Source organism: Stegodyphus dumicola, chromosome 6, assembly GCF_044657685.1.
Source record: "Stegodyphus dumicola isolate Sdum_Otavi_A_Nest chromosome 6, ASM4465768v1".
Lineage (NCBI taxonomy): Eukaryota > Metazoa > Arthropoda > Arachnida > Araneae > Eresidae > Stegodyphus > Stegodyphus dumicola.
The window spans coordinates 183,419,195-183,438,746 of record NC_140773.1 but is presented as its reverse complement, the minus strand read 5'-3'; the positions used below and the strand labels follow the sequence as shown (position 1 = coordinate 183,438,746).

The 19,552-nt window shown below is 31.0% G+C and overlaps 1 protein-coding gene across 3 annotated transcripts in view; it reads right to left on the bottom strand.

The window, feature by feature from the left end:
- Window positions 1–19,552, bottom strand: part of Ipo9 (Importin 9) — a 210,007-nt gene that overhangs the window by 44,475 nt on the left and 145,980 nt on the right. For all 3 annotated transcript variants that reach the window (XM_085819244.1, XM_085819245.1, XM_085819246.1), the window contains exons 17-22: window positions 16,815–16,963; window positions 16,582–16,710; window positions 14,281–14,382; window positions 12,564–12,737; window positions 2,114–2,280; window positions 1,892–2,025 (exon numbers count right to left, since the gene is read on the bottom strand). In XM_085819244.1, coding sequence (XP_085675370.1) covers window positions 1,892–2,025; window positions 2,114–2,280; window positions 12,564–12,737; window positions 14,281–14,382; window positions 16,582–16,710; window positions 16,815–16,963 — 855 coding nt within the window. The remainder of the gene's footprint in view (window positions 1–1,891; window positions 2,026–2,113; window positions 2,281–12,563; window positions 12,738–14,280; window positions 14,383–16,581; window positions 16,711–16,814; window positions 16,964–19,552) is intronic.

The following is a 19,552-nucleotide window of genomic DNA, read 5'->3' as shown; positions in this document are numbered from 1 at the left end:
AAGATTTTAGCTTTGAGGTCCGGATTATAGATCATTCCGGACTATGGGTGTCTGAATTAACGACTTTTGACTGTATTAGGTGGTCCAAAAGTAACAGAAAAAGTAAAAACTCAATAATAAAAAAAGTATATATAATAACACTATGAGGTTTTATAAAAGTTTACAAAAAGATATCAAATTAAAAAAAAAGTATTGTCAGAATTACATTTTCAACAAGTGTTGTGACGAAAGTTTGCATAGCATTGTCATTCTGGAAGATGACTCCAGACCTGGCACAATGTTTTGCATAGCACTGAAGAGGGTAATTCCAGTCAATAATAATGGCCAACCTCTGCACACCTGTGACTTAAAGTAATCCAATACCAAATCTCATAAGATGCAAGGTCTGCAGGCTAGTGGCAATTAGTGCAGACCTTTTTTACAGAAGTTTTGATTCCTTTGGCAACGATTCCATAGCCTATTGATGACACTAGATGCACATTCAGCTCTCTTGTAACAGCGGATTGTTTTGTACCAACTTACACCATTTCAACACCCAATGCATTTTATCGTACATATGGTGTCTTTGGCTCATGCCTTCCACTTTGGCTATCTCAGATTACACGGAACTATCACTGCTTGCAAACTGATGCATAGGTTCGGCATGCCCCTTTTTAAGGCATTGTGGTATGATAGCAGGGTTGGGATTTATGCTAATTTTGGTTGCCTATTTGCATTTGACGATGCAACCTCTACCTTATAGTAAATCGTATGTTTTAATTCTCTTTTTCACATTTGTACCTTATCTTTTAGAATTTATTGCTTATTTTTTGGATACGAGTGTACTGTTTAAATTGTTTGGACACATTTCAAGATGTAAGCCAGTGTATTTCAGGATACCATGACTAATATTTTTGAATGTGTATATATATGATTTAGACTTTTAGAGGATTAATTAATACCTTTTAGAAATGAGATTTATGTTTTTGATGCATCTCAAACCTATTAATTCAACTAATATTTAATTATATAAGTCCATGGTGTGTTGTTAATCTTTCAGTCAGTGTTGTCTATCTAAGATACATTTCTGTATTTAAGTCAATGAAGGATCATACTGACTGAAAGTTTAACTTTTTGGTAATTCAAATCTCAGATATGGACAGAACTGTAAATCTTGTTAAAAAGTCAATAACATTAAAAACAAGCTTATGGATAAATTGAATACTTTTTGGCAACTGTTAAAGTGTGTGAATATCAATTACTTGATTACTTGAATAATTTTTCTATCTCTTGTGCCAAATTTTTAGGAAAATTCTCAGTAAATATAGAAGATATTTTTTGAATTAAAAGCATCTTGGGGGGGGGGAGGACGAGTCTCTTAAGATAGAAATGGATAGCATTCAAAATCACTTTCAATGCTACTATTTTTTAAGCAACTGTAAACACTCGAATGCAGGGGGAGGACTTTGAAATATGAAGGAAATTAATTTTTCAAAATCAATTGTGTTTCTTTCATTAAATAAATTATGTTAAACTACATTTCTGATTTATAGGTTTCACACCACAATGCTGCATGAAAAATAATTTTAGTACTAGATAAATTAATATTTAAAATTCATTATTTATTTAAATTCATTACTATAGACCAGGTTGAGTATCATATTAAAAGGGAATTCAAGTCCTCATTATTCTTGCAATTTAATTTTAAATATGGCAAAAAAATAAGATGCAATAATTTTATTTCAATTTCATGAAACACAAATTAATACTTTATAAATTTTTATAAATAAATACTTCATATTTTAACTATGACATCCAACTATGTTTTACATATTAAGAACATTTAATTTCTAAAATAATACAATTATATACATAATACTATTTGATTTTAATGATTTGAGAAACCACCTACTTTGTAAAGACTTTGAGCGTGTTTTAGGACCTTCATTGTGATTAAATATTTGGTCTCCTTTCACATGAATGTTTTGCAACCGCTGATCATTGCCTTTCAAGCCATGTTGTAGTATCAAAGATAGAGCAAATGTACTGCCAAAGAAAATAAAATTGTATGATGTAAAGAAATTATTATATGATACACTCAAAAAAAATTTTTAGGTACATAAAATATTCTCACCTCACTTTTTTCTCATACTCTCCATAAAATAAAGGATGGCACTGGCACCAGAGATTTAATACAAATTCTAATGCTGATTGGCCAGTTGGACCAGGAACTCCACTTAAAAAATCAAGCACTGGTTCAATCTGATGATTGATCAAATGAGCAAACACCATTATTAAACTCTAGGGGAGAAAAATTATAGTTTATATTAAAATATTGTATTTATTAAAAAATCTTCAGAAAGAAAAGAACCTACAAGAATAAATGAAGCTACAACTAATAAATGAAGCATCACTTATTGATTGTTACAGCATCTATTGTAAAGTGAATTCAGGTTTTACAGAAGATTTTGTTTTACTTTGTGTGTTTTAATGATTTGGTTTAGTTTAGTTGATTATGGCAAAGCACATTATGGCTATCTGCCTATGGGTAGGGATGGTTTTACAGAAGGACTTTCCAAGGGAAACTGGCTTATATCGACATTACACATGGCTGAAACAATCAAAAGGCCCCTTCAGCCCACCTGAAACTACCAGCGTTCAGTGATTTTATCACTCAACCACTCGTGGTTGCATTTTAATGACATTTGATCAGAAAAAGTTCCTCAGAACTCAAATCTGAGATAGTTTCTAGAATGATTCAACCAAAAATTTTATTTCTAGAAAAGAAAATAATCAAGGAAGTTGAACTTATAAAAGGAACTGGACACTTTGTAACTAACTGAGAAGAAGGGAAATCACATGATAAATTCATTAGAATCTTTTCTGTTATATAACAAACAGTCTGACCAAAAACATGCATCACACAGTTTTCTAAAGAAATATATATGTGTAACCACTGCTTTTTAGCCACTGTTAAATTAACTAAATATATCATTCTTATCTCTTTTAATAATGTTTTCCTTTTCAAAGTATTATCAATAAAAAGACTTAAAAGCATATCACTTTATTCCATTCCTTGTTTGTTGAAATAATTAATCAAAGATATATATTATATATATAAACACAAAAATACTTAAAAAGAAAAGTATATAAAATTATTTCAATAATTTTCGTGCATTATGCTGCTGAAAATTGATAAGTAAATACGTAAAGAAAAAAATTAGAACCCCCCCCAAAAAAGACCAAAAATTGAAATTTAAAAAAATAAATTTTAAGAAAACTTAGAAATGTAGAATTAAAATTCTGAAAATGTAAAAAGAAAAATTAAAATAAACCAATACAAGAAAAACCAAAATATGTAAAAACGAACACGAAAGAAGTGGAATCTAATCAACTCCGACATAACGTCTTTAGGAGGAGGACACGCCAAAATTGATTAAAATTCCTCTTCTATAAAAAAAGCCCTATACCCAGAATTAGCTGATGAACCATTCCAATATATTTTTTAACCCTCTGACTGCTCAATTTGTGGACCGAAATTGTTTAAAAAATTGTGCAATTTTATTTTAGCATATTTTAAATCTATATATATTGGAGAATTGAAAAATGCATTTTTCCTTTCTAGAAAATATTTTTTTACATACATTTTTAATCATGAGAAACTAAGCTGCCAGGGGGAAAAAAATCATATGTTATCACCCCCCAAAAAAAAATTTTTTTAAAATAAATTTCATTCGAATAACAGTTAATTTATATTTATTGCATAATATAAAAAAGTAAAATATATAAAATTTAAGAAAATATAACGCATCGAGGAAAAAATATCTTAGAAAAAAATGCAGTTTAGTATGACACAGTTCAAAACAGGGTTCAAGGCAAAGTCCAACTTCACAGTCTTTGCACCAGATTCAATAAATCTAATTAATAATTCAATAATTTAATTAAATAATCAAGATAATCGCTGAATGTTTTCTAGCAGCCATTTCTGTAAGAAAAAATTGGAGTTTGAGTGGTAATAACACGTGCCTTCAAATGCCGCAAATCAGTGGACAACTAACGATATCTATTGGCCAAAACGTAAACTAAACGTCTAATACTGTATATAATTTATTTCAGGCATTAAACGGGGAAAAAAACGGGATGTGCTCCTCAATAAAGGAAGAAAAACACATGCTCGCAAGATGAGCAGATTTTGCTACATTTGAGTTGCTTGTGAAAATCGCGGGATGAGCAGCCAGAGGGTTAATCTTAAGAGTTCATCCGAAAACACTGGTGCTCCCCGAAGCACGGAAAAATGGCAAAAATATAACAAAGCAAAACAGTTATATAAACAAGGTACAGCCATTAATGAAGCTTTTTTCTATTAAAAATGAATTATTACCAAAACTGAAAACTTACCCATTATACGTAGAATAAGAAAGTAAACACCTACAGTTAACAAGTTAAAATTGAGAATAAACTGCTATGCAGCAAAAAGTTTTTAACATATAATATTATGAGAACCTCCTTCCAAACATCATTTGAAACAAAGAAAAGAACCGTTAATAGCTGAGACCCAGAGATGCCTAGGATCGTCAGTTTGGCCTCAGGCAAAATTACAAACTGTAGTCGGGCTAGTTATCTTCCAAGGTGAATTTAATGCTACATAGCAAAGAATTTTAAATTCAAAGAAAAAATTTTGATTAAAAAATACATTAACTCTTTGAAACGTCAATTAAATATTGGAGATACCAAACACTTCCTAAGTAAAACCAAATTTAAATTAAAAACAAAATTGCAACTTAAATGTTGAAAAATTTGCATTAAAATGAATAGCAGAAAAAATAGAGAATATTAAAATCAATATACAAAATTCCAAATATTTAATATACTTTAAAACTTGTTAGAGACTCTAATGGTTGTAAGTTTTTGCATTTTAAAACTATTGTCAAAGGAGCACAGAAATTTCTTATGGTGAATTAAATGCTATTAGGAAATATATATATGCATATATATACACTCCTGGACAAAAAAATTAGCGCACCAAGAAATATTTGTGGGATTGTAACGAAACTTGCAATGAAGGTACATGTTGAGGAGCTATGCAAATGATTAGAAATGCAGCGTGATTGCGAATTACGTATACCCGGTAGAAGGTGTTAAACGTCGTACTCTGTGGAGTATAAAACAGGTAACCAAAGCTTGTTTGAGTGTGCTGAATCATTTAGAAAGGAAAAGCTGAGGTAGACATGCTATTACGCCGTGTTCGAAGACAATATGAGCAGTTGTCACAGTTTGAGAGGGGGAGAATCGACGGGATGATGGAAGCTGGCTGGTCAGCCAGGCGAGTAGCTCGTCAATTAGGTTGCTCTGATTGTGTTGGGACCAGTGGACCTGAGAGATGTCATGTACACGAAGACCAGGCTCAGGACACCCTCGACAAACCAATCGTCGAGAAGACCGCCACATCGTAAGAAATGCATGTGTACAGCCAACTGCTTCATCGGCCACCATCCAGGCACAGGTAGCACCTTCACTAGGGGCCCCTGTGTCTTCTCGAACCATACAAAGGCACCTGGCTGAATAACAGTTAGTATCGCTGTGCCCATTACATGTGCTGCCCTTGATGCCCACCCATCAATGCCTCCGTTTGGAGTGGTGTCGAGCACGAGGAAACTGGATTGCAGCGGAATGGGAGCAGGTCGTCTTTAGCGACGAATCCAGATTCAATTTCGGCAGTGATGACAATCGTGTTCGTGTGTGGAGAGCCCATGGTGAACACCTCAATCCTGCCTTTGCTGTACAGCGGCACATTGCTCACACAGCTGGTGTGATGGTATGGGGTGCCATTGCCGACAATACACGGTCACCCCTAGTATTGTTCCGTGGCACCATGACAGCCTAGCGGTATGTTCATGAAATCCTGAAACCACATGTATTGCCACTCATGCAACCGCTCCCAGAAGCCATTTTACAAGACAATGCTCGGCCTCATATGGCAAGGGTGTCACAAGACTGTCTCCGCACTGTTACTACCCTTCCTTGCCCTGCCCGATCCCCAGATTTGTCTCCAATCGAGCATATCTGGGATCATTTGGGACGACGAGTTGGGCATCTCACAAGTTTGAACAAACTAGAGGCAAGGTTACAGCAAATATGGAACAAAATGTCTCAAGACATCATACAGAACTTGTATGACTCAATGCCCGATTGTATCGCATTGTGTATTCACGTTAGAGGGGGTCCAACAGAGTATTAACTCCTCCGTTCTTTTGCCTTTTTCTCTGAAATAAATTATCCTTTTTCTTTGATTTACTTATCATTTACTTATATCAAAATAGTCATCACGTATGTAAACTTTCGTTTCATTTTGACGACTCCTTCTTGGTTCGCTAATTTTTTGTCCAGAGTGTATGTGTATATATATATATAATTGGTTTAAAAACATTTTTCAAGAAAATTACAAATTTAGTCTTGGTAAAATGCAAAGGAAAGTAAAAAAAGGAAGTAAAGGACAAAGATTAGAAAAATAAAGTCTTCACGTTATAGGCTTATTATGGTGACTTGAAAATAGTAGGCCTCAAAAATTAATTACAGCAAAACAAAGAAATAAAACGAATCATAAATTAAAATAAAAACCTATATAACTTTCTAAAATGTCCTTCTTTACCCTTCTCTATTGGAGATTTCAGATAAAAAATTCATATTTTTAAAAATCTTTATAGGGTGTAGACTACTCCAGATTTTTTTAAAAGACTGTTAATGAATATAATTGGAATTTCATTATCTTTTTTAAATTTTGTCAAGAATTAAGATGTCTTGTTGTTTTCCTATTTTAGTACATTTTCTTAAAATTATAATAATTTGGTTAATAATTGTATTTGCTATAATTTTTTTAGATATGTTGAAGTTCCAATTTATAAGTTTTATAGTATAAAAATTAAATTCTCTTCTTTTATCAAAAAGTCTAATTTCTTTAAGATGATACTAACTACTACGATCTAGATAGCCTATTACCGTTTGATTTTTATTGGACTTAAGTTTTAGACAGATGGGGTAGATGTTTAACAAAAATTTAACAAAACAAAACTTTCTAAGTTTTGAAGCAATGCCTGTCCACTATTTATAATAAATATATCTATTTAAACAACTCTATTTCAATAGAATTATTAATCTGTCAATAATATCAGGAACTGCAAATTTGTAAACCATATTTGGTGATTTATCATTTGTACATGTGGGACATACAAATATTCCAAAACCTTTAGAAAATTAAAAGGTATATCTGAAGAGCCAATACTATCAATTAGGAATAATGAAAAATTATACACGTTTCAAATATGGCCATATAAGTAGTTATTTCCAACTGTTATTAAAATCAAATCGCCAAAAATTAATGAACTAAAATCAGTCTGTAATCAAATTTCCAGATCTCAAAAAGTAATTCATTAAGATGTCTAAAGCTCATTAAAAATATTCCATTTTACTGCACATATAAAGAATTCTGTATACTAGGGAGTCAATAATACGATAATTAAAATAAGTGACATAATCATAGTTTTAATCAAACATTGTTTCATTTTCTTAAAAAATGAGAAATGTGTTAAAAATCAAAGGTTAAGATAATCTAACATTTCTTTTTAGAGATTTTAATTATTGAATAATAAATTATAGATTTTAATTATTGAAATTTAATATTGAATATAAATATTATTGAATATATCTTTTTACAGAAATAAAATAATTAAAAATATTTTAAACAGATGTTAGCACACTGCAAAAAAGAATCTTCCTGCAATGCAAACTTTTATGTCCATCTAGTCTCAAGTATAAGCCTAATGATTAGTGCATGGGGCATGATCCAAGTAAATATATTATATAATACCATCTTTGAAAAATTTTAAAACTGATCATCAATAGATAAATATTTTTTTATGCTGCAAATACAACATTTTGCAATGTAGAAAACCCTCATAAAATTATTTGGATATATTGCCTCCATTTGAATTGGTAAATTATTAAATGATCAAAATAGAGAAATAAAATAATGTTTTAGTTAATCAAACAGCATCTATGATGCTAGACCATCGATTTAATATCCACAATAAACCATATATTTGTGTAAGTAGTTTTATAACAGATGGAATTGTACAGTAACGGAAACTAATGAAACTAATGAGAAAATTTCCTTATCCTTGCTGTTGATGCCATTAACAAAAGCTGAAAACAAATTTAAATATAAAATTTATAATTCTGTACCAATAATGCAGCAAATATGATAAAAAGGAGAAAGGACTTTGAAAATAATTTTCAGCTTAGATTTTATGATTATTCAACACATATACTTAATTTATTGACAAAATTTTAAACATATCAAATGTTACTGAGCATGTTATTCAAGACAAATTATTTTTGAAATCCCCAGATTGCTCCAGTCAAATTTAATAAATACAAACGGATTTAAATATACCATCTGAAGTATGTGATTCCCTCGAAAACTATAAAATGGCTAATTTTCATGCATATTGTGAAAGCGAATCAGGATGTAATAAAGTAATAAACAAGAACAGTCAGTATGAAGTTTTTAATATGTCAGTCAAACAACACGTTAGCAATATGTTTGTTTGATGACAGTTTCAGTTGTTTTGGATAAAATTCAAAAAGGATTACTGAAGCATTACTAAAGCTGTTAAAACCAGGAAAGGATTTGAAGACAGTTTAAAAAATTTTGATAAAGCATTCTTAAAATTACTTAAAATATTATAGGAATCAACACAATTTTTAACATATATTTTATCACCAAAACACATATATTTTATGTCAATTTACAATTCATATTTTAAATTTCTACAGAACCCTTTTGAAATTGAGGCAGCTGAGTCAGTGGCCACACTTAAGTGACAGAAATCAATAGCTTTTGTAACACATATGGAAAAAAGAACTAGGTTTTATTGAAATATTAAACACAGCATGAGTTTCATCAGCAGGGGATGAAGAATGCTTTCTATTTTTGGAATTACATACAATAAATTGGAAAATCAATTATTAAAGTTTAAAAAAGCAGCAAATGTTAAGTAATGCAAATGTATTACAATAAAATATATGTCAAAATAGTTATGCAGATTGCAGATACAAAGTGCCATAAATGGCACTTGTATCTTTCATTTTATATTTAATCTGATTGTTTATATGTATTTTTACAAAAGGTTTAACTGCAAGAGCTTTTTCATCTGCTAGTAAATATAAATTTAGATTTAAGCAATTAAAGTGACTCCAAGTTACTAATGCCGGATATTTTATTGTTTTCATGCTGCTAATTAATAAAATTATGTAAAATGCATATTAGCCCGAATTATCAATTATTATATTTAATAAGATAGTGCAGAAAAATTAAAAATATTTCATTTATATAAATTTAACTTTTTTGCAGGATGTTTTATACTGTGGTTTATGCCAATATATAATTTTGTAAATATGGAACAGGAGTTTCATTATTTTGATAGAATTTTAATAAGCACAGATATAAATTACGGAATGCATTGTTACATTTTATTTACAGGAGTTACATAATCAAAATTTGAAGAAGCAAGCACTATTTTTAAAGATTATAATCTCACTAACAGATGCCAAGCTTCAATTTTCATGTGCTATTAAATTAAATTACGATGAAAAGTGCATGCATAGTCATATATCTGCAATAAAAAACTGATGTTATTTCACATTTTTTATTGTGACATCAGAGATGATACCATAGAGTAGAAGTGACAAAATCTACCATAATGTAGAAGTTCTCTACAAAATGTTTACCAATAAAATGATCGTTTAAGACAATCAATGAGTTTAATCCCAAACTGCAGACATTAACTTCAATTCGGGCAACATTACCTGGCTGCTTCTAGAATGCCTTAACATGATACAGAGGCCTTCCTTAGTTGACGGTGCCGGCAGGGTGCAAACCCACCGAACAGCCCGCAGGGACTTCTCATGTTCATCGCCACAATCCATCACACTGAGGGCTGCACGGGGAGCCGTCCCCCCGGCACAGTGCTTAAAATCTACATGAGAGCGTTCCCACAGCAAAGGCAATGGACACGACAGTACCAGTACGGTCCTTGCCAAGCCCGCGCCTACCATAGGATGGACCTATGGTTCTAGTCCTGTGAAGTCTGATTATATACCCAAGAAATCAAAGCTGGCAGGACACATTCCAGCCAGTGGTCTGGGAGAACCCCGAAATCCCCTGGGATCCCAAACTGCAGACAGCAAAATGACCACTAAAAAATATTTAGATTAACTTGAGCAATAATTGTCATGTTGAAGAATGGATATAGTATGAGTAATAATCTGGCTAATTAGTTTGACTTCTTCTCCCAGCCTTACTGGTATAGACATTTTCGAGCAACAGTTACAAAGCTCAAAAGATTGTTGAAAGTTACCAGGTGTTATTTTATATTTTTAAAGGTGAAAGAGTGAAGTGAAAGTCACTGTCAATCGGCAGTAAAGGAGACGAATAAATAAAATGCTGTGGCTTTACTATAATCAGACAGCTGTTAAGACGGACTACCTGCATAGCAGCTAATTAGCTTTATTCTCTTCTGTTTCAATATTTTGTTGCAAGTCTGAGTAAATATACATTAGAATAAGGAATATATCTTGGATGCTTTGGAAGTGCTATTCTATCTTTTAGCTGAGGTATAATGAGAATAACCGTGAGGATTAAATTAGTTGACAAATAATCAACTTAAGATTCATATTATTCATAAGGACTCAAATGATTTTTAGCTTTTTCTTTGTAAATGATTTTGTACTGCGAGATATTCATCTGTGTTGCCAAGAATTTTAATATTATTTCCATTCTCTTAGAATTATACTTTAATTTTCTTTACCTGCAGAAAATTGTTATTTCTTCAAGCTGAAATTTCATTATTTGGCTGATTATTTAAGAGATCTGAAGGAAAGTACATGATGTAGCAATATGCTGCTAGAAAGTGAGGCCATTTTTCACATAGACTGTTATTCTCATTTCTTTGATCTAAGTCCCATTGAATATAAGTTTAATGCATGTACATACATGAATGTACATGAAAACCAAAACTGTCCAATATATAGTCTTAGGTCGTAAGTCCAACCTGCTAACTACTCTGCAAAATTTTAAAAAATTGCATGGTTTAAAATTAAAAGTTGTAGAAAAATTAAATTTTCACAAGTAAGAAAAGTAATAGGTAGTTAACAAAGGGTGACTCCTTTTACTATTACAAGAAGGGCTGCAATAAAAAATTTGATAATTTGACCAAATTATTGAAAATTTAACAGTTGTTCTTAAAAATGCAAAAAATCATTTAAACTTTAGTGTAATTAATAGATGAAATTTAATAGAAGATAAAATCATTAAACTTGAGAAAAAGAATTTAAGGACTTCATAGACACCAGAATGTTTTCTCTAACGAGACCTCCTCTTTCTTGCAGAATTTTATGCCAAAATGATGCTTTCAGTTTTTGAATAAGACGTTTAGTATCACAGTTTCATATCATATATCCACCACAGCTTTCTTGTTAAAAAACATCAGACCAAATGCATAATCTCGAATGAAAAGTCAGTTCCAAATGCAGAGCAGCTTGGAACAATGAATTTTGGCCACTGAATATAACAAGAGGATACTGAATTTGATTAACCAAGACACCAGTGAGTTTGAAAGGAATATAGTTATCAAGCGATAATACAAGATGCCAGCATACATGACTGTCTCATATGCCAGGATAGAACTGATTAAATTTTTTCTCCAAAAGACAAAATGTTAGGTAACAATCTTCCTATAATAAATATTGTAAGCTGAATTTTTATGACTACCAAGCCAGATTTTTATGACTATGCTGGATACCAACAACATTAACTGTTTGGCAGTTGAACAAACAGGCAACATAGGTTGCTCCACAATCAGATACTGAATTTATAAGTCTGCTTCAGAATTACACATGTTTAAAAAAATTATACATATATTAAAAAATATATATAAGAGAAGATGAATCTTATACTCAACAACTGCTAAAAGAGTAAATGATTTAGCAAATAGTACTGAATTTTTTAATAATTTGAAAATTGATGTAAAATGAATTTCACATTTTAGTGCTTGATGAAAATAATGCCAGACAAGCAGCACTAATGGACAATTTACATGTAAGGAGCCACACTGGACCTATGCCCTCTTAAAGGCACTACATTCTGAAAATAAGCTAAATATTTTTAATGATATGAAACATTTTACAGAAGCAATTATTTAAAAATGTGTTATATCTAAGTTAAAAATTACAAGCAAATATAATGAATCTGGAAACCTAATGCTAAAACCATTAAATAATTTTTTTCACAATGAAAATATTTACCTTATGATAAGGTTACCTTGATCCCCCAAAAAAGGAAATTAATTTTTATGACTGTTACATAATATCTTTTAAAATAAAATTCATATTTGCAATTTAAATATTGCCATTTTGACTCATAACGAATTTTAAGTTATGGAACTATTCAATACAGATTCTTGTAAAGGAAGGATATTTTATATTTGGTTCACTTCAAAAATTATAGATACTAGAATGTACAATTATACCTGGTTTACACTGAGAGCTTCAACTTGCTGCATTTTACTAAGAACAGCACGTAAAAGCAGTTCACTTTTATCACCTATGACTACACTTGCTTTAGTTATCAAAAGTGAAATAAGTCGCCCAACAAATGCAGATGCACCTTCAGGAGTTTTAGGATCTAGTAAACGTTGTGCTACCTGTAAAGAAAGTGCAAAAATTAAGCTTCAATTAAAAACTTTTTCCAATACATTCTTGTTTATGAGAGAAACATACTGGAATATGAGAATAATGAAGCAATATAAATATTTTTAAAAATTCAAATACTTTTCCCAGTGCAAGTAGATTGATAATTAATAATGCATTTAAAATGAATTAATACAATAATATTAAAATGATCAACAAGAATAAGTTAACTGGAATTCATTTTTTCAGGTACTACTAATACATATGTAATTTATCATCTTAGAGTTTTGACAATATTAAATCAACACAATCTTTTGGAAATTTTATGGCATAATTAAAAACTCTAAATTTTTAAATGACTAAATCAGATTATTTAACTTATTTAAAGCCCAGAAGGGTTATCTGACTAAGCAATCATCTCAGTTTTGACCAAAAGATCCCTAGGGAATGGATTTTTAAGATTCCATCTCTTTCTTTAGCACAAGTCTCACAAGAGAACTTTTAACTCAGCAAAACTTAAAAGTTTGTTGAGCTATCTCATGCCACAGTACATCACACTCACAGATGCCCAGCCTCCACTAACCATAATACAATTCAATGCAAGTTTTAAATAAAGGAAGTACAGTAATTCAGTATTATCAATGTGGGTTTCAAAAACAACAACGTATTTGGAATTATTATTAAAATAAATAATCCACATCAGTATGATAAATAATCAATTAAGCAGATCATGAAGTTGCTAAATATTGGAAAAACACAAGTATGTGAGATTCTGAAGAATGACACAAACTCTAAGACCTCTATTAAGAAAAAATTATAAGAAACCTTGGAAAAACTATAAATCAGCATAATACCATTTTCACTTGTCAGGGCTCATCATGCAGAAGTATGTTGCAAAAATTACTCAAAAAGAGAAAGTTTGAATTAAATCATTTTAGATAGTTCAACAATATCTACAGTTCAAATAATTTTAATAACTTTTAAAGTGAAATGAGTCATGCAATTGATAGAACTTTATTGGACTGTGTATTACAGGATTAATTTTCATGACTGAAGATTACAGACTGTGAGTGATGATGAGACTTGCCTGCTCCTCTGCACATCACCAAGTAAATTACTGTCATTGAAAAACATTTTTCACCTTTCAGGAACAAAATGACTTCAAAAATAGACCACCAAACTATTTTTGGGGTTTTATTGCAGGCAAAATTGAGAAATTCTTAGTGATTTGACAATGCAGAGAAAGTCTATGGCTCCAAGCAAGGCATGATTTAGAAGCAGAAGAAAGAGTTTAGTACTTTCGTATTTCATCTTTCTTTATATATATAAAAATGGCTTCGGATTTCCTTGTTAACTGAAAAAAGTAATTATTTAGATCTTTTACAAAAGCAAACTGGTGTAAACTGAAAACTCAGTATATCTGTATGTGAAGATATGTATTTTATAGTCAAAGTAAAAAATTGTGCACTGATATTAGAAGCTATAGCTTAAGCAGCAAAATATTTCTCACATCTATTCTAAAAACAAAACAAAAAGGATACCTAAAATACTACCCACATTTATGATATGATCAAGCCCATTTCTTCCGGATTCATCTCTCCACAGTGAGATCTGCTCTAATGCAACTGATACAAATGCTCGTAAACATTCTCCTCCATTCTGAAATAAATATCAAGTTGTAAATAAATGATGAATGAAATTTTTAATCTCTAAATACAAAACTAAACTCACAAACTTTATTTGAAATTTAAGTTTTTTAATATATAGGGCAATTTATTTAGACCAAATAATCACATTTTTATGTAGCAAAAATCCATTAACCTAATGAAGCTTGATGAACATGCCTCCCCAAAGGGTAGAGAGTAGAAAGTTACGAATGTGTCCCGGGGGCACATCTTTGTGCGAATTTTGAATTAAATATCCATATGGAAAAGATTTATCAACGTATGCTGCAATTTTCAGTATAAGTAATTAAGCATTCTCTTCCTCGTACATTTTCTGGCCCTTAGAAGGGACTTTTTTTTTTAGCGTTAGGGGAAGTAGGAATTATGCTTTCTTTTCTGTCTTTTTGGGAAGTAGAACAGCCTGGATATTGGGTAGAACTCCACCTTGTGCAATTGTGACGCCAGAGAGTAATTTATTCAACTCCTCATTGTTTCTGATGGCCGGCTGCAGATGTCTTGGAATTATTCCGGTCTTCTTGTTATCTCTAGCAGCATTACTGGCCAACTCAAGAACCTCAGCTGCCAAGTATTCTAAAACTGCAGCAAGATACACTGGAGCTCCAGCACCAACTCTTTCTGCATAATTTCCCTTTCACAGAAGACATATATCAATGGCACAAACAATAAATTGTTTGATAATAATCAAATATTAGTGATTATTAAACTATGGTCCACTTTCCCCAAAGTAGTTCAAAAGCTTCAGTTTTATTGCACGAAAACATCTTCTTATTAAAAATTTTACTTAGCTTGGTTTCTCTGCTTCTTTTTGTTTTTTGGTTAGTTTATTAGTTTGGTCTCCCCCCCCCCAAACAAACAAAAAAACACACACACACACACATGGGAAAAAACAAAAGAACAACAACAAAAAAAAAAAAAAAAAAAAAAAAAAACCTTATATTTTGAAATTAATGTTTGATCCCTTTCTTATCATTCTGCCCAGGAATCAGTTTTAAAAAATCTGTACACATTTAACTTAAAATTAATAAAGTTTCCCTCAGAGCACTTCACAGCCCACTCTTACGAATGCAATGATATTTGGAATACTGGAATATTTAGATCACAAGGAAAACCCAGATTTTCACCACTAAGTGGCAATTTGTAAAAGAAATATTCAAAATGAAAATTACCGTTTTCTATGTAAATTAAAAAACACTTCTCTGTATAAAAATTGAAGCATTTAGAAAACAAACATGAGTTTTTAATTGATTAAAAATATAATATATATATATATGTATATGCCCACACTAAATTCATTTGGGGAAGAGGAAATATTTTGATTTAAGTTGCCATTAATTTTAGTTATTAATGCTAATATGGCAATTTGAAGCTTCAAGCTCCATGCAAAAAGACATGTCTTAACCACTTGCGCTAAGAAGACATGCCACGCACGTCAAAATGCTTTTGTCTCAAACCGCGAACGACGTGAACACCATGTCGATAGGCATTTATCGCAAAAATGAAAATAATGTGGTACACACGTCACCTAACAACGATATTGTTTATTTCTCGAGTTACAGCTCTGGATTGCACTCGCAGACGCGAAGCGGCGTAAATCATACACTTTACTGCTTGTTATATTGTAGCGCACTACACTGCAACCGTGAAGTTTAGCAAGTGATTAAAGAACCTCTATGTTTTGCTAAAGAAAAAAATTAAATCATCTTGTACCTTATTATCTAATATTGTATCTTATGGTAGATGTGATAATTTACATTATATCCATTCTATATTATCTTATTAAATATCAAGATAAGAAGATGATGAAGAAATAGTTCGTTATTAATAATTTTATCAAGTCTTAATACTGGACTAGTCATTTTTTATTACTTGCTAAAATTAGGTGCAGTTTCAGGAAACAAAATCTTTTCACACAATCAACTGTTTACAAAATAAGAATTCTAACTTTTTTCATGAGGAGAGGTTAAGTTATTTATTATGGCAAAGCACATGCATTATGAAAGATGCTTTCATGAAAAGGAAAACTGGCTCATAATCATGTCATACATGATAGAAACCATGAAAATCTAATGCAGCTTGCCTATTCAGTTCTGAACATAAGTCAAGTGTTCAATGGCCTTTGCAAGACAGATGATGTAAACACACTTCAAGAAAACTTTTGAGTTTGCTAACTTACTTGAAGTATAGAGTTATCATCAGTATGTATTATACAGTGTATAGCAGCAGGAAATGCCTGAGAAATAATAGAGTCAGGAAGAGGTCGAGAGCTGCTGCGAACTATTGTTTGCAGAACATCAAGAGAGACCTAAAACAGTAATTGCTTATTTAAGAATTTATCCATTGAACTTATGATAAAATAACTTCAATAAATACAACTCAAAATATAAATAAAAAACAGGAGAAACCTACTGCTTGTAGACCAAGAGGCACTTTCATTGGCTGAGCTTGTAATATAGAAACTAAGGTAGGAATTAATCGCTGCTGTACAGCACTCATTGAACCAGGATTTCGGGATAACTCTTTGAAGATTTCTTGAGCAAGTGTGACTAAAACTGGATCTAAAAAAAATTTAATTTGTAAGTTATAAATGAAAGATAAATCAAATCTAAAAATTACATGTGCTTTATTATTACAAATTCTTGATACATAAAAATAAAGATTTTTTACTTCTGATTTTCCATAAAATAAAAATCATAAATATAAAACTTTAAAAAATCAAATATCCATCAGTAAAATACAAAGGTGGTCATAAAATAACTTCTCCGATATATGAACTCCTAGCGGCCTGTCTGCTCAACCACTCGAAATGAAATTTCAGGTATTAATTATTATTTGAAGGTATGCACTCGAGACTATCTTGATTTAACAAAATAGAGCTCTCCCAATGATGGTTACAGTGAAAAAATTTCTAAATTTTCGAACAGCAACACCCAGTTTTTTTCTGTGCAAACTGATCAGCGCACTGAAAAACCATATGCATTGGAACGATATACGTATGACGAAAACTGATGGCTTAAAACTCTTGCAAAAAGAGCATTCTAAAGAAGCAGTGACAACACAAGAGAGGAGAAAGAAACAAACTTTTATTGGAATTACAAGTTTTCAATGTGTACAGTCTTTCAAGATAGAGTTATCACCTGTAACCTTGCAGTTTGTGGCCACCACGATCCTCCAACCTCACCCGTCTGGTTCTGGAGGTATTTGAAGTCAGTAGTGTACATATCAAATCCACAAGATCTGTCAGACTTGAAAGATGCCATAAAACGCGAAGTTATACAGATTCTTCCTGCGATGTTACATTCGTCATTGTTGTCAATAATCTCCCGAATGCAGTCCATTATCATCTGCAAAGGTGGATACTTTGAAAACTTGTAATTCCAATAAAAGTTCTTTTCCCTCTCCTCTCTTGTGCTGTCATTGGTCCTTTACAATGCTCTTCTTTGCAAGTGTTTTACGGTGGCAATTTTTGCCACACGTGTTTCCTTTCCAACACCATTTATTGCTTTTTAATGCGCTGATCAATTTGTGCAGGGACAACGTGGGTATTGCTATTTGAAATCTTTGTAATCTTTTCACTGCAAACGTAATCTTGAGAGCTCTATTGTTTTCAATCATGAATATCTTGAGCCCATCTTCAAATAACAGTGTCCGAAATTTCATTTTGATTGCTTGAGCAGATAAGCCGCTAGGGGTTCATATATCTGGGAAGTTTTTTTATGAGCACCCTGTATATATTTTTTAATGGCAGAACCTACATATAAAATACTAGAATAGAATAATTATTGATAAATAACTTTCCATAATCAGAGAAAAATCACTGATAAATATATTTTCACAAATTCAAGAGGATATATGATGACCTTGCAATTTAAAAGTTAAAAAAAGTGCACTTTGCAAGTAAAAAAAAAAAAAGTGTATAGATATAAATATGACAATACTGAAGATATTCAAAACGGAAGGTAGTTAAATTGTCATCACACTAAACATTATATCTTGAGGTAAAATAAGGTCAACATAATTCAGCTTATAAATTGTTTTAATAAATTTTTAAATGTTATACTGATCATATAACACAGATTTAATTATAAGGTCATTTAATACACAAAACATCATCTTCTATTCAAGTCAATTCAGTGCTATATTTTAATCTGCAAATTTAACGGCAGAGAAAAATGTCTATTCATGTTTCAGGTATTAAACTATTTATTTAAATTTTTTATATAAAAATAATTTGTTTTGAAACTTCAACTACTTAAGGAAATTAAATCTCCCTTTATGCAGTTCAAAATAATATTCAATAATTAATGTATACATTATTAAAAAATACACCTAAAACAAAAAGAATTTCCTTCTTATGTATAGAATGATGAGCTGAGAACTCTGTATTTTATATACACATGAATATAATTATACATTAACGAATATTTTTAAAATATATGATTTTTTAAAAATAGTCTTATATGAAATGAACAATTCCCATTGTTATAGGAGGAAAAAATGTATTATTCACCAGCTTTCCAATATTAAGTTCATACTAATGCATATGCTAGATAAAAGGAAATTTAGTTTTATTGATAGCATTTGATGTGAAAGAATTGTGAGCTACATTGTGAACTATTCCATTTTTATACACAAAGTAATCAATTTAGTAAACATAAAATATCCATCATCCCATAAAATTACTTGCATTTCAGGAACAGTCTTTATATTATCACTCATACACATAATAGCATAAAACATGAAGAAATAACATAAAAATTAGAAAGAATCTAAATATAGATGAGTAAAAAATCTTCAATTAAATAAAACATTTAAATACAAATTCAGAGCAATCATGTAAAGCATATATCTACTGCATACACCAGGTATAATAATTTTTAATTAATAAGAAAACATACAAATCAAATATAAACAAAAGAAACCTTCAGTAAAAAATTAGAAACTCATTGTCACAAGGTGAGCTGGTTGATCACCATATAGATTTTCAAATCCCGGAAAATGGCTTGATACACCTAATTCTCATTTTTTGCGCCACACTGATTTTTCAAAGGATATTTTGGTCTTTATTAGCATGACAGTTGAAAACCAAGCTTTATACAGGAAAGATGTCACACAGGAAATGAGGATCCTTAAGTTTATAACTTAAA